Source organism: Morone saxatilis, unplaced genomic scaffold, assembly GCF_004916995.1.
Source record: "Morone saxatilis isolate NCDOM2014 unplaced genomic scaffold, NCSU_SB_2.0 Contig24, whole genome shotgun sequence".
NCBI lineage: Eukaryota > Metazoa > Chordata > Actinopteri > Moronidae > Morone > Morone saxatilis.
The window spans coordinates 19,680,667-19,708,339 of record NW_023339807.1 but is presented as its reverse complement, the minus strand read 5'-3'; the positions used below and the strand labels follow the sequence as shown (position 1 = coordinate 19,708,339).

The 27,673-nt window shown below is 40.3% G+C and overlaps 1 protein-coding gene across 3 annotated transcripts; it reads left to right on the top strand.

The window, feature by feature from the left end:
• Positions 1-72: 72 nt before the first annotated feature.
• On the top strand, positions 73-27,673 carry fhl3a (four and a half LIM domains 3a). 3 transcript variants are annotated; one of them, XM_035673035.1, is made up of 6 exons: positions 73-309; positions 21,863-22,035; positions 23,102-23,276; positions 25,224-25,393; positions 25,548-25,734; positions 26,333-27,673. In XM_035673035.1, exons 2-6 carry the CDS (start codon positions 21,880-21,882, stop codon positions 26,482-26,484), a joined length of 840 nt encoding a protein of 279 aa, XP_035528928.1. In that variant the 5' UTR covers positions 73-309; positions 21,863-21,879; the 3' UTR covers positions 26,485-27,673. The 3 variants fall into 3 exon arrangements, with proteins under 3 accessions (XP_035528928.1, XP_035528930.1, XP_035528929.1); XM_035673037.1 differs by lacking the exon at positions 73-309 and adding an exon at positions 10,675-10,693; XM_035673036.1 differs by lacking the exon at positions 73-309 and adding an exon at positions 21,596-21,723.

The following is a 27,673-nucleotide window of genomic DNA, read 5'->3' as shown; positions in this document are numbered from 1 at the left end:
TCGCTGGAAAAGAGGGAGGGAGGAATGGTGTTTTTTGGGGGGCGGGATCTTGTGACTCACAGGCAACTTCCTCAGTAGTAGAACAAATGTAGCCGGCAAACTGCATCAGTCTCCGCCACAGAGGTTTTGACTACTGTCAGAAGAAACACAAAGTTTTACTGCGGGAGGGCGACGCTCCTGAGCCGCCGGAGTAGCGACCTGCAAACTGATCCCAGCCCTGATCTGAGCGAGTGTCTGCTGACAGAGAGAGGGAGGCGGGTTACCACTGGTGTTGCAGAAGGTGCCTCCAGACTTCAGACATTACTCCTGGTAGGACTTTCTGGTTTTTTTTTTTATACCTATCTAGACTTTTTTTTGTAACGTTTTCAGTGTGTCTTCGAACACCTTTCACCCTTTTGACGTTTAATATTGATTTAGGAAAGATGATGGAGAAATAAACTATGTATCTCTGATGTCATTTAAAGTTGTTGCTAAGTTTTTCAAATGAAGATGAATGACACTTAAGTCTGTTAACCTCAAACGTTGTGATAAGTGTTACTATTTAAATCTATAATTAATAATATAATAATAATTAATGGAAACAGTGTTTGGGGCAAAAGTTGTTGCCTTATTATTATTATTATTATCATCATTATTATTATAATCATCATCATTAGTAGTAGTATCAGTAGTAGTAGTAGTAGTGCAGTTAGTATCTGTTACAGTAATTATAATCTATGAATGTATAATTTAACACATTAAGATCAGGTTTACTCAATACTTTTGATTTTAAGTGTTTTGGCTGTTTAAATCTGTGAGTGTAAAGATGAAAGCAGGCGTGGGCTTGACATCATGACATGCCTTAATACTTTACACCTTAGTCAAACATGCTGCCTGGGGTGAAGCCTGCAAAGTAAAACTCTTACAAAAGAGGAACCACTTCCTGTGACGAGTGAGGGAGTCAGGACATTTTCTGTCTGCCCATGTGTTTTTCTGCTTTCCCTGTTTATGTCTCTTTCTTTTTGTCTAATCACAGTTTGACACCTCCAATTATGTCCCTCTGTATTATAATCTACACACACATGTACATGTAAGGCAAATAGACAACATTTCATCAGTGGAGGAATGGACTGTATTGGACTGTGTGACCCATTGAACTGTGTGGAGGAAGGATTAAGGAACAACTGTTGTCACAGGAGCTCCCAGCTGAGCAGTGTGTGAAGGCCTCAGAGAGCAAAGTCCCTCAGGGCTAAACTTGTCTTTTCTCCGGCAGCAGGAAGTGGGATATGGCAGCGTGTGTCGCGGAAGGGTGTGTCTGTGCTGCAGCTTCTAGGTTTGTTTTGGGCGTGCTTTATCACATCACAGTGCATAGTAGTAGGGTCATCCTTATGACGATTGTTTAGTTTTTCACTTGTTGCATCATTTGGGTGCAATGGGTGCATGTGGGAAAGTAATGTGCTTGCCAAATGGAAAAATTTGATCAAGATCTTACATGTTTTCTTGGGAAAATATCACCTCTCGTCTGCCACTAAAAGATATGTGATGTTTGGTCCAGTTTTGAAGAACCTTTCATGTCATGGCTTGGCATTCAGACACACAAATAGAAGATTATGTAAGATCTTTTTAAGATTTTATTATGCTTCAGAGTTCATTTTAAGCACATTGCCCACTATTCCGACAATGTATAAACATTCAAGGTCTAAGATAGGAAAAAAAAAAAAAAAAAAAACTAATTTCAGTCAGTCAGGTATGGCTTTCAGTCATTTTCAGTCACCTTATGCAGCCAGGTTTGAATTAGAAAGGAGGTATGAATTGAAAAATTCTGATATAAAAATCCTTAGTTCTTTAAACCGGCAATAGCTGTTCTTTTGGCCACTTGTAGAAATATGCTGTGTACCTAATACTGTCATATCATCACCTTTTAAGTTTAAATTTAAAATTTATTTGGTTATATCTGGCCTTTTAGCTTTTGTTCACCAGCCAGTTTTTAATTTTGTCTCTCCCGTGTTTAGTTCTTGACAAGAAGTGGGCTGTGGATTTATTGGAGCATTTTTTTGTTGAAAACAACTGCACGATGCTGCTGAAAAATAAAGTTGACGAGAGTGGTGAGAAACAAAACAGCCAAAAGTGTGATAGTGAAGCTTTAATTGATCTTTACCATACAGAGTTTCGGGCAGGTGTGATTTAGAATGACAGGCTTAAAAGGGCAACGGCTGGATTCAAACCCAGACCGCTGCAGTAAGGCCCTTTGTTCATGGGGGCACCAGCTCGGCCAGGTAAGCTACCAGGGTGCCCCAATACAACATTTCTAATATAAAACCACTCAGTTCCTTAAACTGTATGTCATCGTCATTGCAAAAAATAGGTTTTGAATAATGCAAAAGTGAAGTTGAAGGCTTCAAATTCACACATCCCATCATGAGAGTTTGCTCCCAAACCTCTATTTTCTGTCTGTTACTACAGAAATTACACCTTGGAAGAATTTGGTTTCTTAGGCATCACACTGTACTTTCACCACTGACAGGTTATTTTTACACAAACTGTTTGTCACAGTAACAAGCTGAAATAACCCCCTAGGAGCCAAAAGCCACTCATTCTGTCCCATTTAGCATCTGGGAAGTTTGCCTTGACAGACTTGACTGTATAATGTATTTGTTTGCTTTCTTCTTCTTCTTCCCTTCCTCTCTGTTTCAGTGACCATGGTCACATTCTTCAGAGGTCTCAGTGTGTTTTCCAAAGGTTAGCCCCGCGTGGTGGTTGGACCCTGGCCAGCTCTAAACTGCAACTAAATGACTCGGACTGGTTGTGGCTGGTTTTATGGGTTGGCATCGTTTGAAACCAGGCCAACGATAATGATGGAGAATCAGTGGTCAAGTGGTTGCAGGTGGTTAGGGAGCAGAATTTAGATTTGTGTTGAAGCCGTTCTCTTTTCACGTTCTGCAGCTGTCTTTTCCTCCATGATGAGGACACGGGACACAGTTTGTATTGTTTCCCTTGCTTTTTTGCCACATTCTGTGCAAACCTACATTCAGTCAGGAGGTTTTCATTCTTAGTTTCCAAACTGCTGGTCATATCTGATGGACTCTGATTCCTGTGTGTTTCAAACATGTTTGTAAAATTCTAAATTATATATGAGGTCTCTCTCTAATCATCAACTTCTTGTTCTCTTACTTTTTTCTTTCTTGTGTCTTGGTGTCCTAATTTTTGCTAAAATTTTGACATTCCTGAACATTCCAGCACAGCTATTAGGGTGCATACCTTGTTTTCAACCTCTTACTCATGTGGTTCCAACCAGAATTAAACAATGCAACCCAATCCAGCTTTTAGCTGTTCAAAATGATTAAAAAAACATCACATCTGCGTTACATGTGAGACCAAAAAAGGGAAACTCTGCTTTGGTGTTTACAAAACCTGTCTGGCACACAACTCTCATGTATCAGTGAAACCCTGGAAAATCATAAGGCCATGGCTGTATATTTTGTCATAATTCAGAGTTTTTAGTTTGTTGTATGTGCCTCTTCAATAGGCTGTGGGGGCGCGTGGCTGGCAGCAGGAGTGCGTCTGAATTCCCTGAAAGGGGGGAAGTGACCTCAGGTTTCCTGTGTGGGGATGGCCAGGTGCTGTGGTGTTATTGTGAGGGGCGCAAGACTTCCTCCATGGATGCTTTGTTGGTAAACGTCTGAAATGTGATCCTTTGAGCCAGGGCCCCTGTGGGAGGTAATATGCCCCCCTTACAATCCAGTCATCCTGCCTCGCTCTCTTTCCGTCTCTTCTTTCTCACTCTCCGTACACTCTTTGCCTCTGTGTTCACTCCATGTGAAATTTTATGTAAAGAGAACATAAACTTTATATAGGCAGCTAAGGACTGTAAAAGGTAACTGACTTTGTGCTAATGGGGTAATTACATTCTTCTAGGAATACAATTACAGGTTATACCTAGCACTTACCTGCCACTCTCAAAGGAAGTGCTGTTTTCAAAGGAAATACCAAATTGTAAGCACAGAATTGCAGATGCCTTATAACTCCACACTTACTAGTTTAATACAACTAAACATGCTTTGCCTCACTCCACCTTTCACTTGGTCTACTCCTTATCACTCTTATATTTATTACACACTGAATTAATGTTACCCCCTCTACTTTATCAGTGTTTCCTTTGCATGTCTCACATGAAACAGATGTTGTTCGGGTACAAGAATCCTGTCGATTCACTGCTGCATCATCACATTCTGTAATGTTATGAACTTGGGCTGGGGAAACGTGTGCGTCAGCGGTGACTGTTTTCCTGCACCCTTGCCTAAAGGTAGCAGGGTAGGGTTATGGTCTAACAGACGTGTATGGCATGAACCATTTCACAGGATTTGATGACAGGAATACAATGTTGCAAAATATGCGGCAATTTATCAACTCGTGTTCATAACCTGCCTTGTTTTAATCTCTTGGGAACGGGATTCCAGATAAACCTGTCTGTATTTTCTTGGAACTCCCTCACCTCGGCTGTGGGTTCAAAGAAGTGTGCACATCTATCTAGAATTGCTTAATGTTAGTTTACCCAATACATTCACACCCATTAAATATGTGATCCTGGAAAAACAGTGCATTTCTACACAAGGAATAAATGTAGCAGAAATCCATAAATAAGCACGACAACTGGTTATATTTTGTCAGCAAACTGGCCTCCAAAACCAACTAAGCAAGTCACATCAAGCAACAGGGATAAGGGAAGATTGAGAGGGAAGCACAAATTTAAAATCTGCGGACAAATTGCAGTGGTTTTTATGCAACTGGTAATGCAATATGTAATATGAATTCGTATAACTAATGGTTATGTTGGGCTGTGGCTAATGGCTAAATCATAGGATAACCTATGGTTAATGGAGGCACTTGAAGAGAAGAATGTTGGGTGAGGAGAATTTCTCTAGTACACAAGGTAATAGGATGTTATTGCACCCTGATGGATCTCTGCTAAAAGAAATGACAGAAAGTACACTAAAGAGCCATGGCTTACACTTCATACTGTAACACCACATCTTCATATCTGGTATGAGAGAGTGATCTCTTTCTGGATAATATTGTTATTGAGGGAATCACTGGTCCACTGACCTACAATTATCATGGCTTCTGTCAGAAGTGGATCACTATTAAATTTCTCTATGCTATACTTATTGTACACTCAGTAAAGAATGACCAAATATTGATGCTGACTGACACCCCAACCCACCATGGTATCATTGAATTGGGACTTGTAATATTTAAAGTATGAACAAGTCTACAATAATCTCACAGAAATCTGCCTACATATGACTGACAGATTGGTTTTATGTCTATGGGAATAGCAATGTCGTCATCCTACCCATTGGATGTTCTCGCACACTGACTTAATTGGGCAATAATTTGAGACCATGTGGCATGTAGTCTTTAACCACGCAGTGATACACAGCAGGGCTCAAACAAGGCAACAGTGCCTGAAGCTCAAAATGTCACCTTTCAAAACACTGTAAACCCAGAGAGAGTGGGCTGTTTCTCTACAAAAACATGCTAGCAGGACTCTGTTCTCATAACAGATGTCTTAGAGAAGTAATTTGGCCTTGGCACTGTATACATGCGTTGTTTGTTCCACCATGCCACTACTGTATCCCCCTTCACCCCCTGCTGATGTGGTAGTTGTGTCTTTATATGGCTAGTAACTTCAGTTTGCCACAATGCCAACTGCATTAGTGTTTGATTGCTTCCCAAACACTTAATAGGGTTGGCTCCCACATCTGCAAAGAATGAAAGAATGAGCCCAGACTGTGACATCATGGCACAGGAAGTGTAGTCATGAGCGAGTGGGCGTAAGGCAAGGTGTCTGTGTTCAGTATGTGCACATTTTTATTCAAATGTGTGTGAATGTTCTCTGTGTTGCACAACTGTCTTCCAGGGATGAACCAGAAGGACCTGACTTGTTGGGACTGCATGAAAAGCTGTTACTTGTTCAGATTAGATGTGTATTATCTTGTCACTGATACAAGACTGTTTATTTGGAGTGCAGCTGTGAGCGAGAGCATTCCCCTCGCTGAAAGTAAACACTGTTAAAATGCCTGCTCTGCATGATGAAACTAGTGAGTGATCAAGAATGTGACTCCTTACCCAGAAAGTCTTACACCATCTCTCTATGTTCTTTCTCTGTACGTCTTTTGCTCACTAGTATTTACATGCGCACACACACACACATACACAGATGCACTTTGTCTTACCCTCTCACTTTCGTCTCTGTGGCTCTGTGGAGAGACAATAGTGTCTACAGAGGAGACAGGCTGAGACAAGCCAGACTTGCTACATACACTGAGGTGTGGATTTATGTCAGTCACAGAGAAGAGTGCATTTGGCACAGCTAGGGCACACTTTGGCACTGTTTTTTTAAAGCTGTCAAAGTTGCATTGAATAGGAGTAGGAAGCTGGAAGTTTCTTGGCCTCCTTTGCTTCCCTGTGTTCCTTCACCTTCATGGGATACTGACCGGTCCTCGTATGGTGCCATAAATGGCAGAAAGTGTCCATGGTGTGGCTATAAAAGGACGCCAGATCTTCGATGAGAAGATGACAGTGATTTACGACAGAGACAAGTAACAGAGAGCTAAGGAGGGATTTCTTGGCTTCTTCAGTCGAAGATGAGAAAGAGAATGAAAGGATGAGATGGAGAGAGGAGTGGCCCAAGCACACTATTATTGCCTGTGGGGTTCATCTGTCAACAGGCTGTCACCGAAAAGTGTAATCTCAGACAAATGAAGTCCCTACTGTGTATAGTTTACTCTGTGTGTACCACCTCTCCATCTTGGAAAAGTTTCTATTAGTGTGCAGAAACTATTTATCCTTATCACAACAAATGTACACAAGAGAAAGAACATGTTGTGACTCCCCCAAAGCATCCGGCGTCAGGCTCTCATTCACCTTATGTAATTAAAGTTCTTGAAAGTGGTGCAGTGAGATCATTACAGTGAAGTACTGCTTTGTTTGACAGTGTGTTCACAACCAGTAGATCATATTGAGCTCAGGATGTTTGTAGTAATCGGACATAACTCAGTCCAGAGGAAAATCTGAGCTTTTACATTCAACACAATCACCAAATGATTTACAGACCCCCAGTACCAGACAATACTGTTGCTGTTGCTTTGCTTGACAGTTATTTAGCATTATCATCTGGTGGACCCTTGAAGATACAAAAGCCACTGGGGCTGTAGCCAGACCAAGTTTTTTACCAAGCTCCAGAAGTCCACCACTGAGCTTAGCAGTCATCCTTAAGAAAAACCTTGCATTTTAAATTCTATCCTCTGCAATTCTCCGATATATTTCTACTATGTATATGCATCTAAGTTATATGAAGCAAAAGATAATTGTATTTTTTCATTATTATATTTCCCTAAAATTGCAAATAGAAACCTGTATCCCATGGAATATACTAAGACTGTAAATTAGCACAAATTCAAAAACCAATAAAGAACCTTAACATTTTGAAATGTATTCTTAAGTATAGAATTTAGCTACATAGCTAATAAATGCAGTCATGTGATGCTACCATTCTCTGGTTCAGCTGTAACCACAGCTCACAGAGATTACAAAAACATATACATATAATCATAAATATACTTTATTACATACAAAAAAAACCTACAAACTATAGCCTCTACAGTCTCTGTTCCACAGCTGGAAAAACACAGACGGGCACACACAAGAGCACTTGCTGCTGTGCATGTGGTACAGCAATACATATACAGATGGTACAGTGAAGTAGAAAAGCAGTGACTTGGTATGCTTTTGTAGCAATTTCATTTCATTTGATGGGGAAAAATTACAGATGTCTGGACCTCATTGTCGTCAATGGTAGCTTCAGCTTTAAAAGAAATATATTTCTGTGTCTATGGAAAATTCTTTCATCCTGCCATTCAAAACCTTTTATCATCTGAAACATCACTAAAGAAAAAAACAGACACACTGCACTCAATGAAGTCATCAGTTAGGTGTGGATTTCACTTCTATTTACCAATAGTGTGGTGTATTTTGTCTTATCTAAGCAAGAGTTCCTGTATAGATCTTTGCAGTTATGCCAAGAAATGAAGCCGTCTCAGTGATTTTGGGGAAATTATGTGACAGATACAGACCCCCATTACAACTGGCAGTTTGACGTAGTGTATATTTCTCGGGCATTCAGCCAAACCACCTACAGAGATGGTGCTTGACGGCAGCAAAGTGCAAATGTGCTTAATCTTTGCCACCATATAGGCGTTCTATAAATGGACATAGGCGGCAGGCTGCTCAGGCATTAAAATACAATCAAAAAAGATTTTCAGATAGATGAGATTAACTCTCAGTTTTAAATATAATAGGTGATTTTTCTCGCTTGACTGCATTAGTAGCAGCAAAATGCAAATGTTCTTCATCTCTGCCACCAATCTCTATATAGGCGTTCTATAAATGGACATAAACTGTTACATGCTGAACCAACAAAAAGCTGAAGCAGCTCAAATAGGCCACAGGCTGCTCAGGCATTAAGAATATAATAAGAGGTGATATATTAGGTAATTTATTTACACTTTAACGCAAAACATTAATTAAAACCAGCACTAAGCTACAATGCAAGAAGCTTGTTAACACCAGGTGTAAATAGGGTTGCAGATTTTCCCACCTCACTGAACGCTGTTAAAAACTGTACATTTTGTTTACTCAAATCCTCTCAGGAATCTGGCAAACATCACAAAGTTGTTTTCTTCTTTACTTTTCCTAAGGTCCACCATACGTTTGCAATTCTGTCAGTGCTTTAATGGGCCTAAACATTCAGCTTCAAACAGAACCACATCCAATGTTGGCAATGGAAATTAGATCAATGGGTAAAATGGGGGCCAGACGGTGAGCAAAGCACAGCAGAGGGCCAATGACACAAGCACCATGACTTCACTGTGGAAGTATTCAACCCCCCTTAAAAAACCCCATCCCTCATCCCATCGCACGCTTTCTCAACAGTGGTGAGTGGAAACTGTTTAAGGTTTAATGATTGCTGCAGAAAAAAATTGAGGAAAACGTGTCCTATAGTATGAGAAGTCATGCAGGATGATGGTCATTGATCACACCATGTCATGCTTGTGGTGATCTGTCATGGGAGTATCACAGTGCCTCTCCACAGCAGTATGTGTAAGTTAGTGCCATGTAGCTTTTAACATTCATCTACCAGCGCCACTGGATTGTGCTAGTCCAATAATCAAGGCAGAGCCATATATCCTGTTAATTTACACGACACGTGACACACATTTACACGTCGCTTGATCGATGAAGAGGCTGTGGCGCCGTGACGAGAACCTTGTGCCTTCAACTAGCTCCTCACTTTGTTTGTGTCTGTTTTGTGTTCAGCACTGTTCCCGCATCCCTCGAAGCTAAGAATTATCCTATATAGGAAAGAAAAGCAGGATAAAAGCAGAATAAGGTCGGACAAGAGTCGGGCGAGAGTTGTGGTTAATAGATTGAAAGAGATAGACAGGTCTGCTTGGCAACATAATTCAACCACGCTATCAGTGTTTACCAAAGCACCTGTTTTCACGTTGTCTCTCCATTTAACAACTGCAGCTGGGACTTTGCATTTTATCACTGATAATGAATTAGGTGGGGAAGATGAATGGTGTTTTGCATGGCTGCATGATAAAGAGATCCCAGTGTGTGACACTGGGAGATAAGGACCTGACGGATTGCAGCTCTGCTCTGGCAAAGTCGAGAAACTAGGTATAGGATTTCTGAACTTACAGCTCTTCTCAAGACTAAATGAACCTCAGATAAATCCATTGTCTACTGAAGGGAGTATTGCTTTTTGATACCAATTCTAATCAGTTTTAAGTGAGTACATGTTTACATCTACTACTACCACTCCACCGCTCCTCAGTTCTTCTGCTAAGATTGATTTCTACATGACCCGCTCACTGCTAGGTTACCACACAATCAAATTCAACCATCCTGGGAGTGTGGGTGGATGCAAAAGCTCAAAACACAGATGACAAGTAAAAACTAGTAACGCACAAAGGCAAAAGGTCTGAACAGAGACTAGAGGACAGCAGAGAAAAAGAGAAAAGGGTAGGTGGGTGAGCGATTGGGGGAGGTGGAGGGCGGAGGCAGTCGTGGGATGCATGGCAGCATGATTTATGGACACCTTTGAAGTGAGCTCATTTCAGCCACACAGCCTGCCTGCTGCATTTCAGAGCAGGGACATTCTCCTAGCGGTACGGCGAGGGGGATAAATGACCCTTAGGTCACTAACCTCCACTAGTGTACCACTCACATATGCACTTCCTGATTATGTGGCAATTCATCAGTGTGTTTGGTTTCCAACAAGCAAAAATTAGCTGCCAAGGGATCCGATGGACACGTGACTCACTCCTCAGTAACCTACTTAGAGGTCAAAGCAAACAGTGAGAGTGACACAGAGGAAAAGGAGGTGGTCCCTCTTTGGGATCATAAAAATTGGGTCAAGAGAGCTATGTTCCTACAGAGTCCAGCTATTTTTTTTGCTGCAGTGTGCAGAATTATCAGGGGAAATTTATAGTATCTCCAGTAGAGTCTGAATGGAAACTGATTTTTATCATCCATTGCAGTTTAAATCTCTCTCTCTTTCTTTCTCTCTTTCTCTCCCTCTCTAGTAGTCCTACCAATGATGACATCATTGTTTGAATAAACAGAGCTTCCATCTTCTGTTCTGCTGGTGAGGATTGAGGACTAAGGAGGGTGGCTTGGCAGTAGTCAGTCCCACTGCTTCAGCCTGGTTTGAATTCATCGTCTATTCGATGTGTTTGGATTGTTATAACCAGTATCTTCCGACTTTGTTTGAAACTCATTTCCTAAATACATCAGATTGTTTGATCTTATCGGCTTCATTTATGTGAGCAGAAAAGCCGGGGATTGTGAATATGAGTAGTAATTACATTCGACGGGAAGTCCCCTCAAAGAGACTTAAACAAACTGCTCGCTGTGTCTGCGCTTCCTGCACAAGTCATCCATTGTCCCCCTGTTTGGCTGCTGTGTTTATTTTTTTATTTGATCCCTCTATCTACCAGCTTTGTGTGTTCACGTGTGTACTACTGTAGGTGTGTGACTAGTCATGCACGTGGCTGCAGGTGTGCCTGGGTCTCTGCGACTTTGTCCTCATGCAGGAGTGTGTCAGTGTGTTTAGACATAATATGCCTGTTTTTCATTGTGACTGTGTGTTTGCAAATGTGTGTGACCGTCTTTCTGAGAAGTCCCAGAGATGTCTCTGTTTGGGGTAACAGGAAGAAGCACAGTGTGTCTGTGCATACTGGCTCGGACTCCATTGTTATCAACCCCACACTGGTGAAAGGGGTTGTTGCCCAGTAGAAAATGAACTTGAAGAATTTGGTTCTCACAGCACATACCAGAATAAAGGAAGAAGCCATTATGTTTTTATGACAGGAAAATGGTGCACAGGGATGTTTCAGAGGTCAGTGCAAAATTATCACATCTATTTTTAGATATTGGGTTTTATGCTGTGTGGTTATTTAAAACACATATAATAGTATGCATTTAACCATATGCACTGGCGAATTTTCACATTTATTTTAGGCAAGTTTGACCTGATTTTCTACATCTGCATTACAGATTCCACTCAAGAAATAGTTGGGAAGTCTAAAATCTCCTTGAATGATCTAAGTTTGGGATGTATTAATATAGTATCTGAGTTCCCTGGTGGGTTCAATATTTTTTATGGCACAACACAACAATTTTCACATTGCCACAGTATCCCTAATAAAACGCTGGGTTGTGCCCTCAATCAGCGCTGCACAGGATGAAACGAGAGCTGAACGTCACTGCCAAGAGGTTTATGGTCCTGGGGAATGAGGGCACTGTTTACATGTTGCCAGGGAGATGTGCCTGAGAAGGGAAAAATGGCTGCATATACTGGAAATGACTTCTTAGACATTCATCCCAGTCGTTTCACATTTGGCAGGCGCCCCTCGGTTTTCTAAGCTAACGTAATGCTTTTTTTCCCTTCTTCATATGAACCCATCTTCTCAGGGTTATAGAGTCGGACAGGGAGAGAGGTGAGTATTTTAGTCTTTTGCGGTTGTTGGAGATAATTTGTGCAGCTGTTGTCAAGAATGTAGATTGTTCACTTATAATGTGCAATACCCATAAAAGCCCTCGGCACCCAGTGATTGGAAACATCCACCTGCTTATAACAACATGCTGAATATTCATGTCTGGGGATGTTGGGATGTATGCTTGGAAAAGAAAACCTTCTTGTCTGGGCATTAACCTCAGGGTCAGGTGCCATCACTGCAGCCACGAGCCACAAGTCTGAATGAGTTATAAATAATTGCTAGCAGTTGTGGGTGTGTACTGCACAGTTGTGTGTGGCATGCTTAGATTGCTGAGTGTGCGGCCTGTGAAACCTTAGCCCAGCTCCTTGATGTCCTGGCTAGTTGCGCTGACTCAGCAACATTAGGAGACCACCTGGGAATGACCAGTCTGTGGGAGCCATTTTGTGTCTTTTGGTTTACGGTTAGCCTTGGTGTTCAGCCCCTGTGGGTTACTAATAGCCACGAAGCTAGAGTGTAAACAGCAGTGGTCAGGACATGTTTAAGCCAAAATGATGATGCAGTCATTATTATCATGCTTACTGGCCTTTCTCAACTTTTTAGTAATGTTTAACTAATTGATTTTAAATTATACAGACATACCATACAACTGTATAATTAGTTATTTTAAGTATGAAACCTTGTTGGATCGCACTGTAACCAGAACGAACTTGCAGTCCAAGAGCATATGTAATCAGCTGAGCTAAAAAGGCAGAATTCTGAGTTTATTTCTTTCTCCACCCCCACTACTGAGTGATATACATTGCTCACATAAATATATGTAATGACAAAATCAGCTTTGGTCCTTTTTTTTATTAAATTTCTAGTTTTTGCGATGTGTCTTACCATGAAATGACAGTGAAATTTCCCATTTTCCACTGACAAAGGACAACTGATAAAGACAGCTGACAGTATTTGAGCTCATATCAAGGCCACAAAGCTGTACAATACACACTTCTACCAAAGTTCAACAATAAAGACATTTAGTCATAGCAGAAGGACAAGAAACAAATAAAAGTACATCACCGATTTTGTCATATCAAAAGCAGAGACAGCCTGTCAAAGCATCCTCGATATCCTCTATGATCAGATTTCATGGTCCAAAACTCTATAGCAAAGCTCAAAGGCACGTGCCTCAAATCCATATTAGGACTTGTGTAAATCAAGGGAGGCCAAGTTGGCCCTTAAATCTCTTGTCTCTGACAGTTTAAAGAAGTTTGTTTTATTTATAGTTGCAGTCCAGAGGTAATTTTCCATTGTGGTGACTTGCAAGACATTTGCTGTGTCTGCTGGCCTGTAGCAAAAGGCGCACACACAAAAGTTGATATTTCTTTTTTGCCACTGAAGATATTGCATCAGAAGGGCTCTTTTCCTCCTCTGGAGGTTGGTCTTGTGAAAACAACATCCTCTCGAGGGGCTCACAAACTTGTAACTGAATCACCTAGCTTGCAAGTAAAAGTACCCTGACCTCACTGTGCATACTTCTCATTCTGCTCAGACATGAATGGACATTGGGCTGTGTTAGTTGTGTTAACTGGGTGCTTTAAAATCAAGTTCATTTATTTAAACAATATGCAGGTCCACAGTCAGTCCACAGCAAAATAAAGCAGGTGTCAGAACTGAGATGGATTTCCACTACAGAGTAAAGGCTTCAGATTTCAAAGGGATGCCCTATCCCTTGGATCACAGGGTATAGAGAATGACAGGGAGAATGTGAAGATATCAGGACAGTGACTAGGATAACCATTTTTGGGCACAAATCTGCCCTGGGAAACTTTGGAGTAAAAGAGTTCCAGGGATTAATGGCCATGTTTGTTCAAAGAGAAATAATATACTCTTCCTTTCATACAGCTATACAGAGGCCTTAGAACAACCCTACTCAACTTATTTATTCTAAAACCACCATCCACACCAAAGCACTGAGTGAGACCCCCAGAAAATGTAACTGTTACCCTGAGATCTTTCAGCACCTTTCTCAGTTTTCCTTTTACTATACAGCATGCTTGTCTGTGTGAAAGTATAATTTTGTGCAGCAGACATCAGCTTTTAATCCATTTGTTTTTTTAATTGTTATTTATAACACATTCTCTTTAACTCCATTGATTCTGCATTCTTTACCTTTCCTCTCCTCTCACCACACTGTTTACCACCTCAAAGTGTATCCAAAGAGATGAGAAGAGAAAAGATTTTTTTTTTCTTGCTTGCTTTCAAGATTTGCTTTCTCTTTTCTCACTCTTGCTCCAGTTTTCCCTCTGCCATCTAAACATTTACCGGCAAATACCAGCACAGAGAGAGAAAAAAGACAACCTTTCTTGCATTCTCGAGGCAGTGACTCTCCAAAACCTCCACTGGCACACAGGAGTTGACTGCATAGTTTCCCCAATGCAAACCAGATGTGAAGCACTAATGTATGGCAGCATTTTTTTTTCTTCAAAGGAAGACAAATGTAGGCCAAAAATGTAGTCTTTTGGCCATCCGCACACAGTGATATAAAAATAAATTCTGATTCATTCTTGAGTTCCAAACTTTCCCTCATGGTGGTTGGGACAGTACTGTATGATTTAGAATAATTGTGATGTTATTGTTTGGTGTTGGTGGAGTATTGTGGAACATTGGGATTGAGACCGGCTTGTGGAAGGTGGCAGATGAGATGTGACAATTGCATTTTCAGTTGAGCTTCTCTTCTTTTTTTCTGTCATGCATATGCACATGGAGTCGTCCTCGCTAGCACGTCCTCAAGTCTCGGTGTGCCAAGTGAATGTCAGATTATGACAAATTTATGTTTTAAGTATAACTAAACATACGTCAGAGCAGGCTTGTGCTGTGCTTTTGTTTATCTTTGTACACATAAATCACCATACCAAATCCTTTTAATAATTGAGTCCAGAAGATTTAACATACAATTCTTTCAGGTCAGCTGCTGTTCAGCAGTAGCTTTCCTCTAATGCGGCGTTGTATACTACACAACAGAACCAAGGCTAATATTAAAAGACATCAAGTCATATCCCCACACTTGCACGGTCATTAAAAGTTGCCAAGAAGGGACAAATTACAAAGGCAGTGGTGACATTTTCTGCTGCAGGTAGTCATTTTCCTCCTTTATGTTTATGATGTTGGCTTTCATTTGAGCCCTCTGTTGACTCCCACTCCACACCAGGCGGTGTTTAAACGCTCAGGGACAATAACAGGTTTGCGTTCCAGTGTCTGGTCCTGCAGCCTGTACTCTATCGTCAAGTCTGACCCAGGCTCCCACAGAGGAGCAGTCTCAGGTGCCCCTGCACCAACCCCCACTCTTACTCCCCTCCGCCCTGCCACGGCTCGTCCATTGAAGTCGTTCAAAGAAACTCACTAAATGAAACTGCTCTCGGTAGCTTCCTGCTTATAGCCTCATGTGGTGTCCTGAGAATGTGGGTGGCCCAGGTTCTCCTCTAATGCAAGACAGAGAGATTACAAAGATGACAACGCTCATAGTAGAGCCACTGGTTGTTTACCAACAGCATCTTAACAGTGGCTCAGTGCCGACCCCATCCTATAAACTTTGACGACCGCGGATTGCTCCAAGTCTTAAATGTCCTGATGATGATTGCAGTTTTGGTTTTCTGACTTAGAATCAGTGTCACAGCTACACTGAACATCATGGTGCTTTACTAAGCTGCCATAATAGTAGATTTTTTATTACCTTTAAGTAAGCAAAATTCTTTCCTAACATCAGAATTAAAGTGTTTTTTGTATTTCCATAACCAGTACTTGTAAGCTTGTTTAAATAAGCACATCTGTTTATGAATGGGGCTGCAGCATTATCTCTCCTTCATGAGCAATTTCCTCCTCTTCCTGTGATAAGATTCATTGCCTCAGTGTGTCCTTTCGATTACTGGACTTCATTTATCTGATGCAGCGAAAGCCAGCAGGAGCAGCGCACCAAGCATTTGACTAATATATAACTAATATATATTTGTGTCTGACTCTTGTGTTGTATTAATTAGTCATGCTGATGTAATTTAGTTTGTGGAGTGACTAGTCTCACATAATATGTGAATCTGGAAGCTTTGCCCAAAGGACCTGACCTCGGTTTCTAATCCCTTGAAGAAAAACATGACATTGTGTCATAAACATAAGTTCTGAACCATTAAAAAAGCCTTGTGCAATTCATGCCTTTGCCTTTTCACATTAGTCACCAAATGGAAAGGCTTCCATGGTCATGAGGCGCTGGAATAAATAAGATCAGACATCTCCATCAGGCTCCTTTCAAGTGGCCACTGGGCTGAGACACAAATGATCTTTTCTGAAGTGTGCTTTTGACATTGTGCTTTATTTTTGATATGCTCAACCAGGCCCTCAAATGATATACTTAAGTGTCCAGTGCTGTACTTTTTCCCCCATCTCAAAGCCAGCCAAGGAGCTTTACTGTGTCTGGAAGATGTCCAGGCACCAGACAGAGGATAATGTGATGGTATGTGTTTATCCGCAGCCGTTTCACTTTTCCTCTAATTTGATTTAAGAATTGTCATACGTTTAAGTTCCTGCTCCAGCATTAATTTTCCTCTAAATGTCACCTTCTTCATCTTTTTTCTTGCCCCACTGTTTGATTTCTCCTTTATTCCTTCATCATTCTCTCTGAGACCTGTATAAAAGGAAACAGAGTCGTGTGTACTTTAAGGGGACGTGCTTAACAATACACTTCTTCCTCTATTTGCTGCCAAAAGATCAGACAGTTAAAGGTGACTGAGTGGCTTTTGTAGCTGCTACTTTTTAAAAGTAAATCAGACCTTACTATCCACAGTAAAATCCACACTTCTTAAAGTATCCACTTGGACATAAAAGCACACTATTCAGAATGGACCTATAAACACAGCCAGTGTAACAAATAGAGCAGTTGCCCTGGTATTGGATAGTTTCTTCTTAACTGTATTGCTTGCAGACCTCATACTACTGCATAGCCACAACTTTTGTACCATTTCCCACTTGGCAATAAACTAAACCCTTTAAAATCGTCTGCCAAGGCATCATTGGCAGACAGTGATGCTATTTCCACCAAGGGTCATGTTGTCTTATCAGGGTGGATACAGCACTTCCATACAGTGACTTTTTTATGTTGGAGATATGACTTTCCCACATTGGCTTGCAATATCATAGCCACAAAATGTGTTTTTTTTTTGTTGTTGTAAAGAGTTGTCCCTTATTGGCATAATAAAAACAACAGCTGCTCCACTGACATGAACTTTACTGACTCATGAAAAATCCTTAACATTCAAATTAAAATAGGGCTTCATTTTATTGTAGCAAAACATGTATAACACAACTGAAAATGTGCACTCAAAATATTGCCCTCAGGAATAGTTTGTACTGACATGTTAAACTAAAGTTAGATTGTATGTTTTTATGTGTTATATGTATATCTAGTAGAGATTAAATTGAGATACAGATTAAATTTTCATACAGTAGCACTATATACATATAGTACAACAATGTTTTTTTGCTAATTGATTTAAGTTTGGAAACTAAAAATAGATCATAGGAATAATATTAGTATTCTCTTAGTCAGCAATATGTGTACATGTGTTTTTGAATGCACCACAAATGTTGACACTTAAGTTCTGATAATTACAATTATTAAGCATTGTCTGTCTTGCCTGTGTATGTATACTGCAAAGCACTGAACACCAGCTAATATATATGTACTAATGTATATAATTGGTGTGATTTCACTGAGATAAGCTCATATCCCAAGGCCATGTTTTCATTGTTAGTCAGCTTTAACCACACTGACTCACACAAACAAACTCACACTGATCCACAATAGCTGTCTTCAGACCTTTAAGTAGACATTTAGAGATAATACAACTTCTAAAGCCTAAGTCTGTTTTTTATGACTTTTACAGTGACAATTCATTTCATTTTCAAATTATATTTCACCATACATTCTCTCCAATTAGCCAGTAGTGTAATATGTTCTCCTCTAGTGTAAGGTAGAACTTAATGGCAGTAAGAGACATTTCCTACAGTGTTGTCATTTAGCTTTTGCAGTACATAGGCTTCTGCCCGCTGCAGTCTCCCTCCATTGTTGATGAAACATAGTGTCAAGTGCTCTGCCTAGCCTTAGTAAAACAGATATTATACAAAGATTCTTCTGATGCACAGCAGGGAATGGGGAAAGAACTGTCAGGCTTGTTCCCAGCAGGCTGTGCGGACTGTTCATTTGGAATCAACCAGAGCGTAAGCAAAGTTTGGGCTGGGGATTAACAGGCCTGCCTGTGGGACTGGACTGGACGGGGTGTTTGCTAGCCCTTCAGTAACCAACCATGACTATGTTGCCTGGCAACAGCATACAGTCTGCTTGCTTGCATTGGTCTGTTGCTCTGTGGTGTCTCACAATTGGCCCTGAACTTCACCCCTTATGCCAATCAGAGAAGGTTGTGATGACTAGTAGAATGTAGCCTTGGCATTCCTCTGTTATCTTATTGCGGGATGTGTGAAAACAAATGAAAAGTCTGTTCGCAGCCCTGGGATGATGCAAAGTTCATCACACCCACACACAAGAGATAATACCTAACAAGTTGTATGCTCCATAATTGTAATTGATGACATGGAAGCGTATTATTCTGTTTACACCAAGACCTCGTACTATCTTATAGAATATGTTGTTTATTTACGTATACAACTAATTTTACTCGCTTTTCATGTTAAAATCATAAAATATAGTCTCTGACCGTCCTCTCTTTCTTCCTCTGACTGTTAGATGATTGGAAGTCCAAATTAAATTGGTTGGTTCTCTATTTGTCTCATTTTTCAGTTGTGGTGGTTACACAAGGGTTAAGACATTTCTGCAGAGTCATTCATACTGACCCATATAGCTGCATTTAATATATATTCTCTCTCTCTCTCTCAGATGAACTCCCTCTGGATCATAATAAAGAATGGATTGCACTGTTGCCTATATTAAACAGATCCCCATTTTGTGCTTCAATACTATAATTAAACTTACAATATTTCTGAACCATTGTCCTGTGTGGAGGCAGTGGTGATTTCCTTGAAGCCCACACTTTTCCCAGGGGGCTGAATCCAGTCACAGCTCTGGTATTTGGAAACATTATTAACCCAGAGTGGGGTTCTTAGTCACTGGTCCTGGACTTGAAGGAGATGGACCTCTGCTGGGAAGTTAGCACACACACAGTAGTAGATACAAAGCCCTGTGAGAACTGGCCTCCGGACTGGAGTTGAATGTGACCCAGATCCACTCTTCTCTTTTCTGCTCTGCTCTGCTCTGCTCTTCTCTTCTCTTCTCTGCAATTTAGGAAAGTGGGTTTTGGGTCAGCAATTTCTGCATGCAGTCACGTCTTAGTCCATCGCCCCAGGGGTCAGTGCACTGACGTCATGCCCCTCTCTGTGAAAGCCTGTGCCATCAGGAGTTCATTTCAGGCTCTGCATTCGCCACTCAAACACTGATGCTCAAAGTGAATCTCTCTAAAATGGAAACACTACAAGACGTGGAGGTCAAAACAAGCCCTTCTTCTGATTACTAAAGAAATACGTATTTATATCAGGCTTTGGAATCTTTGCATTTGAGTGTAACGTTCCCATCTAATCTCACTGGTGAGTTCTCCGTTACTTAATCTTGATCCTGATTGCTGACAAAGTAGTTCTTGCTCAAAAACACATCTCTCTGGAGAACATAAAAACACTTGTTGAGAGAGAGACAAGGCTGCATGGGACTAGTGGGGGAATAACGCAAGCAGAAACACCATGAGTGATCCATCTCTGGTATACGGATGTTGGCTTGTTAGAAATCTGCGTTTGAATATTCAGTATTTTGTCAGAGGACATTTGTATTTATACCTATCTGAAAAAGTTTTGTGACCTACTTTCTGCAGCCTTTTAATTTGTGGATATGTGGATAATACATATGAATTCAGCGAGGGCAATAAGCAGCTGCCTGATTTGCTTTGGAAATTAAAGCTGACATCAGACGTCATAGCTCTGGCTTCTCGGCTTTGTGAGTCATGCCTTGTCTCGTTCTCTTACCTGGCAAGCAAAGGCAGCACATACCTACCTGGCACTGCAGATAACATTAAAGTCATAGTGCTCATTTTTAGCCTTAATACTCTGCTGATCTAATCTTGACATTGCGCTTACGTGGGCTGATGGAAAGTTTGCAGATGGTGTGTCAAATGTACAGAAATTGATGCTAAAACTCAGACGTTCAGCACCTTGCTGTACATTGCACAGGCCAACCACAGCTGCTTATTCTGATATTTTGCCATGACCTCCAGGTGGATACTATAATGTGAGATGTCAGATTCTAAAGGTGTATCCATTCAATGATTAGATAGAGAGATATAGCAGTCTAGTGATGTGAGCCAGTGTATACAAATGGCTGCAGGGCTGTCGAGCATTTACACGTTCTAATTTATGTCTTAAGGGGGTTGAGAGTGTCGAAGGGGCCTGAGAGTGTCTTTGCAGTTTGGGGAAATTGTGTTGTGTTAGCAAAAAGCCTGTCAGTGGGTTAAATACGAGGACTACGAGCAGGTGAGGGCTCTTGGATCTTGACTTTCTCACCCCAACTCATTAAGAGCTTTTGTCTGGCAAAGCGCTGAGACAGATGAAACATGAGAGTCTGGGACTAATGTTTTCTTTGATGATGGATCCTGTGTGATTTGGCTTTTAGTCTTTGTTCCTTTTTCTGTCACCCTGTGTTTTAGTGTGAGCATGTCTCCTATATGCTTTGTGTACATACTATTTGTGCACACTCTTTGTATGTGTGGGTGTAAGACAGGCAGCACAGGGCTAGTTTGAGGTTTGATTGATTATTATATCAGAGGTGATTATTGTTACTAGGTGGTGGGAATGAATAGCCAACAGTCCACCCTGCCAGAGGGCTGTATCACTTATCACTGGGCTTTCCTCCAGCCATGCTGTAATGTTTTGGCAACCTGATATTGTTGCCATAATGCTCTCACAATATTATTCTGTCACTTTGTTGTGTGCTCACTCATGATCAAGGGGCCTATTGCACAATGAAAACCATGTACTTTGACAGTATACCCCTTGTATCTGTATATGCATGTTACTGTAGTCGTGTCTTTATGCTGAAAGGAAGCAACTTGTAAGGGAGTCATGTTCAAACAGCTTCAAGTGTATGTGCACACACAAACTCTCACAAATGCTTCATGGGGTTTCTGTATCTGTTGGTGGTCCACCCTCTGCTCACAAATAGATTCTTGCCTCATAAATATTTACAGGTGTGTATGATGTGTGAGCTTCACATGCAAGGATATGCTATTTTACTTCCACTTAGTCATCTGTGAGGTTGCTCTGCGTGTACTGGTGCTTTAATCTTTAGGTTGCAGATTTTGAACGGTTGACAGCAACAGGAATGAGTTACTGGGAGAAAACAAAGTGACAGCCCCCTCCCTCTGCATCCACCACACTCTCATCACACAGCAATAAAAGTTAATAGGCATTTTGTTCTGCCTCTCTTGTCATTCTCTCACTCGCCGCCACTCTTTCTTTTTCCACTTGCTCCCACTTGTACTGCGTGTTTTCTTTTGAGCTCTGCTTCATTGCTGGTACAAGCTGAAGTATTTATAACACAAATATTGCCAGTAAAAGTCTATACTGATGTCCAACTGTTGTGCCTGAAAAGGTGACAGAATCATTCCTGAAGACTCCCTACTTCTCCTCCTCTATTGTCTCAGCCCTCTTCTCTTGTGATTTGTTGGTATTTTTTTATTTTTATTTTTTCAATATATTACTAACCTGAGTGTCTGCTTTCTGTGTTTCAGGTTTACAGAAAATTACAATGGCTGACCGTTTTGACTGTGACAACTGCAAGGAGTCCTTGTATGGCCGCAAGTACATTCAGTCAGATGACCATCCCTACTGCATCCCCTGTTACGACAGCCTGTTCTCAAACACATGTGACGAGTGCAAAGAGCTGATCGGCCATGACGCAAGGGTGAGGCATCCATTTTGACACGATCAGACATGCAATCAGCTTTCTGCTGAACAGTAACAAGTGGAGCGCAGAATTTCAATTGAATTTCAATCTTAGATCTAATTAAAAGAAAAAAAAATGTACCTAAATATTTTTGTTAACATTTGTTTTCTGTAAAACATGCGCTGGAATGAACCACACATATGACTTTAGTGTTTCCACACTGTGAGCCACATATTAACAGTTTAAACAAAGATAAAGCACATAAAACATTTGCCCTAATTAGCTTTAAGCCATTTTTTAACCATGTTTTGACATGGCCTTGGATAGCTAAACCAGAAGTTATGTAATGCTAATGATGCATAATTCATGTTAAATGAGGCATGTTCTATATATTTTGTGTGGCAAGACATAGTAAAGGCTAATTTAACATGCAATTATACAGGCAATTTCCACAAAGTCCACATAAGCCAACGGGCTAATTTAGTCTAAGATTGTAAAAATGCAGCATGAGGGAATGTCTCTCTCTTCCCCACAATCAAGTTAAAATTGAATCTTCCCTTAATGGAAAACACTAACAAGTGGATCATTTAAGACTGACATATGTTACTTAGTGGACTTTACAGAATGGGGCATGCTACAAGGTCTAGTAGTTTGCTTAGCTAAGAAGGCCAATGAGTTATCAACACCCTCTTGGGCAGTTGACGATAAATAGAGCCAACACTTTCTTGGCTCAGTGCCTTTTAGACGATTCAACATCTTTGTTAGACCTTTTTTAAACAGAAGCAGGCACACAGTACAGTATGTACACGTACACAGAGTAACCACATACTGTTTACTGCCTAGCAGACATTAGGGTCAGTTTGACCCAGAGCAATCCAACTCCCCTCTGTGCTCATGCTGTAACCAGAAACCTTTGTTGGTGTTTAGTTTAGCAGTTGTTGCAGTTGTAGTTGTTGCAGTTCTGAAAGTTAAACATGAAAATACATTTGTAGGACACTCATAATGATTAACGTAATTTCATTTCTGTGATGTATTCATGAAATTACCTCAAATTGCTTGTTGTCTACTGTTGTTCTGCTGCCAGGAGCTCTTCTATGAGGACCGGCATTATCATGAGCACTGCTTCCGCTGTTTCCGTTGTGATCGCTCGTTGGCAGATGAGCCTTTCACCAGCCAGGATGATGCGTTGCTCTGCAATGACTGCTACTGTAATGAGTTCTCCTCCAAGTGTGTAGCCTGTGACAAGATCGTCATGCCAGGTAATGGCTATTTTATGTATTAATATTAATAAGTTTGAGCTTTTTTTTTTTTAACCATGAACATGCTTATCTTAAAATCCAGGAAGAGAGAGTTATAAAATAAATATGAAAATAAAAGAGGAAGTGACTTGTGAAATATTTTGCACATAATGCATTTGATGGTGCCATATAGTATGACCACCCAACAGTAGTCTCATTGCCCCACATTTTATTTTCCATGTAGTATTTGAATGCAAATTTCAAGATACATAGGCAAATGACTTCGGAAAATGATGACATGACAAATTCCAGGAAACAGGGACAAATGAAAAGTATAAAGTGACAAATCTAGCAGATATAGAAAGGAAAGAGGTTTTAAGAAAAAAAGAGGGAGACGAGAAAGAGACGGAGGCGAGGGTCAACGATTGAGCAGCAGCCAGGGCTGAATGTGACAGAGTAATTGCCAGTCTGCTTGACTTGTTGTCCGTAAGCCAGATCCCAAGGGCTGGTTGGCTGCCAGCAGAATGATGATATGAAGAGATAAGCAATTCAGTTATTCCAGCACCCCTGTAGCAGCTTACACAGCCCTAATAAAGCAGCAAATGATTCCAGGAAGAGTACAACAATTCCCTTTATTTCCACTCTATATAAGTCTCCATATAAAGACTGCACATTTGCATTACAGTGTTAGTGTAAGTTAAGTACAAGTGAGGAAAAAATTTAACAGAAAGTGATCACAGCAAAGATTTGTTAACTAGAAAAACTCCTGAGATTTAGTAGTATACAATACTGCAAACTTTTGAATGTTTTCCAACCAAAGAAGAGCCATATCCCTTTGGCAACATAGAAAAATATGTATACCCTCAAAAACAGACACACACACTTACCTTTGTTTAACGACTGGATGCTAGGCTGATCTTATTTTAGCTTAATTTTGAAGCTTGAAAATAATGTATTTGGCAAGAATAAATGTATATAGGAAACACAATGATAAAAGGCACACTGCACCAAAACACAACATAGTAACGCATATGGCGCAAGGATCAGAGGACCTGTAGGGCAAAGAGACAGTTCAAAGCATCTTGACAATTGACTATGCAGAGAGCATACTGTAGGATTTGCTTCCAGGTGAAGTAGATGTACAGTATTTGCAAAAATAATAATAATAAAATACTTTGTAAGGATAATAAAGCTTCTATTATTTGCAGAGGCTGTTTTCTGTATATTACACCTATTTAATAATCAAATTATTTTCAAAGCTCTTTAAACTTGTTGGAATACTTGTGAAATTGCCCCCAAAAGCTATATGTATTGTATTTAGCATTTCAGCATGTTCGCTTTCATTCTATTTGTCAAATACTCATAACTAAATACTACTATTGTCCTCCTGGAGCCACTGTAATTCCTGTAGGCTTATAACCTGGAATGTTTTTGCAGGGGATTTTTGCAGTTTTTGATTAGAGTACACCACAGCACAGAGCCTGAAGCAGAAAAGTGTTAGCAATCCGCAGACAGCAGTAGTACAAAATGGCGGCCCCACACAAACCACTGCGTCACCATAGAATAAACCAAGCAGTATAATAAAAAACTCAACAGCCAAGGGATTGAAGATGGATTGGTTGGGGACACGGAGGGAAAATGGCATTATCCCTTACTTTAAAGCCTGTCGCCAGTTTCCAGCAGTAGGAAATAAGTGTGGGGCTTTGTGGTATTATGATTTAAAATAAAATAAATCTTAGTGAAACAAAATTTGTCTTATATGCCTTCATGCAATTCAAGTGTATTTTTTAATTGTTCAATGAAATTACCATCAAATACTACCAAAATGGCTATAACAATCCTCCAAAGGACAGTTAAATATTCATTCTATACAGAAAATGTAACTGTTCCTCTGCTCTCTGTCATTCTTTCCATCCTTTTTCTCTTTTTCTCTCATTGCCTCCTGTCGTGTCTCTTTCTCTCTGCTAGGTACGAGGAAGTTGGAGTATGCAGGCTCTACATGGCATGAGGGCTGCTTCATCTGTCACAGCTGCGAACAGCCAATTGGCTCGAAGTCTTTCATCCCTGACAAGGATGAACACTACTGTGTGTCCTGCTATGAGGACAAGTTCGCTCCACGCTGCACACGCTGTAAAAAGGTCAGTAAAATTATCAAATGACTTCCCACTTACACTTGTATGGTAGACATTGGGAGACATGATTAATCCTGGGTCTGTAGGATCATGCATGGGAATAAATTTAAGTGAATGATAAAGATCTCCACATGACCTTTGACCCATTGTTCCATTTCAGACCTTGGCTAAAGGTGGTGTGACCTATAGAGAGGAGCCATGGCATAAGGAGTGTTTTGTCTGCACCAGTTGTAAGACACAGCTGGCGGGTCAACACTTCACCTCCCGAGACGACAGCCCTTACTGCCTCAAGTGCTTTGGCAGCCTGTATGCCAAGAAGTGCGAGGCCTGCAGCAAACCAATCACAGGCAAGATGACATCACTATGTTCTACACAATAATATTGATTTGAGCTACCCCAGGTGCTACTTTTGATATTGTGTTAGGGTCAAATTCTAAAAACTGTTCATACTGTGAAAGTAGTTGACTCTAAGATTGGCAGCCAATTTTTTACATTGTGTGCCACCTGGTCTCAAACTCTATTAGATTTAAGTAAATCACAAAAGATTGCCTTATCGCACACAAATCAATGATGATACCAGTTCCATTCTAGGAAGCAAACATTTATGGGAAATGTTTTAAAGTCAAAACAGTTTTGGTTATATCACATTCAAGATTTCTGTATTTTTGTTTGTCTTTGTCCTCTTCTTGAGTGGGGCTCAGTTGGAAAAATGTGAAGTCACATACTTCTGTGGACCAATCGGGAGTTAGCAGAAGTTGAATCAGAATCTGATGACTGTTGGTTGTTCAGTCAATCACATTAGATCAAGTTGGATTTTTTAAACTCAATATGCTTTTGCTATGTTTCGAGGTAGACACGAGTTGCAACTTCAGTTGTGCTGAATTCAAAGTCCTCTAAAGCTCGACATACAGTTTAATCTCTCTCTTGTCCCTCTTCTTGTCCTAGGTTTTGGAGGAGGAAAGTACATCTCATTTGAGGATCGCCAGTGGCATCAGCCATGCTTCACCTGCTCTCAGTGCTCTGTTTCACTGGTGGGCGCTGGCTTTTTCCCTGATGGTGACAGGATCTTGTGCCGTGACTGCAACAGCAACCTATAGAGCAGTCATTCACCATATTCTCACCCTTCCCTTGACTTACCTTCCACTCTTCGTCACAGCATTTCAAAAACCCCAAGTCATTACCGAGGAAGGTAACGAAGGCTAACAAATGCTGCCTCTCAGGTTGTTTTTATATTAAAAAAATCAGTTCCTCGTGGTCCCTGTCTGGGTGAGATTTTTATCCAGGAGCTAGTGCGCAATATCCTGTTTTGATGCTGCATTGTTTGAATGAACGACCACAAAGATTTCCTCTTTAACCAAAAAGTTAATGATTTTGTGCAACAAAGTTAATGGAGTGCCTTAAGAATACCATTGCTTATATGTTATGTACTATTGAACCAAAGAACTGCAAAATGCTAGTCACTTTGCAAGAAATTCCTTCATATTTTATATAAAAAATTGATTGAGCACTGATACACAGTATAGTATGTAAACCTACACCACAGTGTGTATGTCAAAGTATGGTGGAGGTACTGTTGTGTTGCTCTTATAACTGCAGTTTAAAGCATTTTAATTACAGTATGTCAGAAAATAAAAGCAAGATGAAAAAAAAAACTGAGGTAGTCAGTTTATGGTAGTTATGATCAATAAAATCATTTGCACTTTGGGTAAGATATTCTCTTGCTACCATGTTATGTGCACATAATAACACATCTTAAAAAAAACATGGCACACAGACCACTTTTTTGTCATGTATCTGCTTTTGTTGAACTTTGCAATGACACTTATTTTTACATAAAATTTCTTATTTCTGTTGTTTTTTGCATATGTTGTAATGAATCTTTTTATCACCAGTGCTCAAAGAGCCAGCATTTATAACCCAAAAGAAGCTGAAATGAAATCTAATACCATTGTGTATTGCAGGAGTATGCATGTCTTTGTCTGCCATGATTTGATTTTTTTGTTGCTGTTAATGCTATTAGTGTTTTGTTTTGTTTTGCATTGTAACATGTATGTGAAAAATTCTGAAAAAAACAAACAAACCTATTTTTCATTATTTCAGCTTTGATGCTGGTGAGTCAGAGTTGGCAAATACACATTTTAAGATTAAAATACGTCATTGAGGCACTAAAAGTATGAACTTACTGTAAAAAAAAAAGATGATAATTGATATGGCTACATGTTTCGTTTATTTGTGAAGGCTTATTAAATAAATTTACACTGACTGATCTCTTCTGGACAGTTTTTA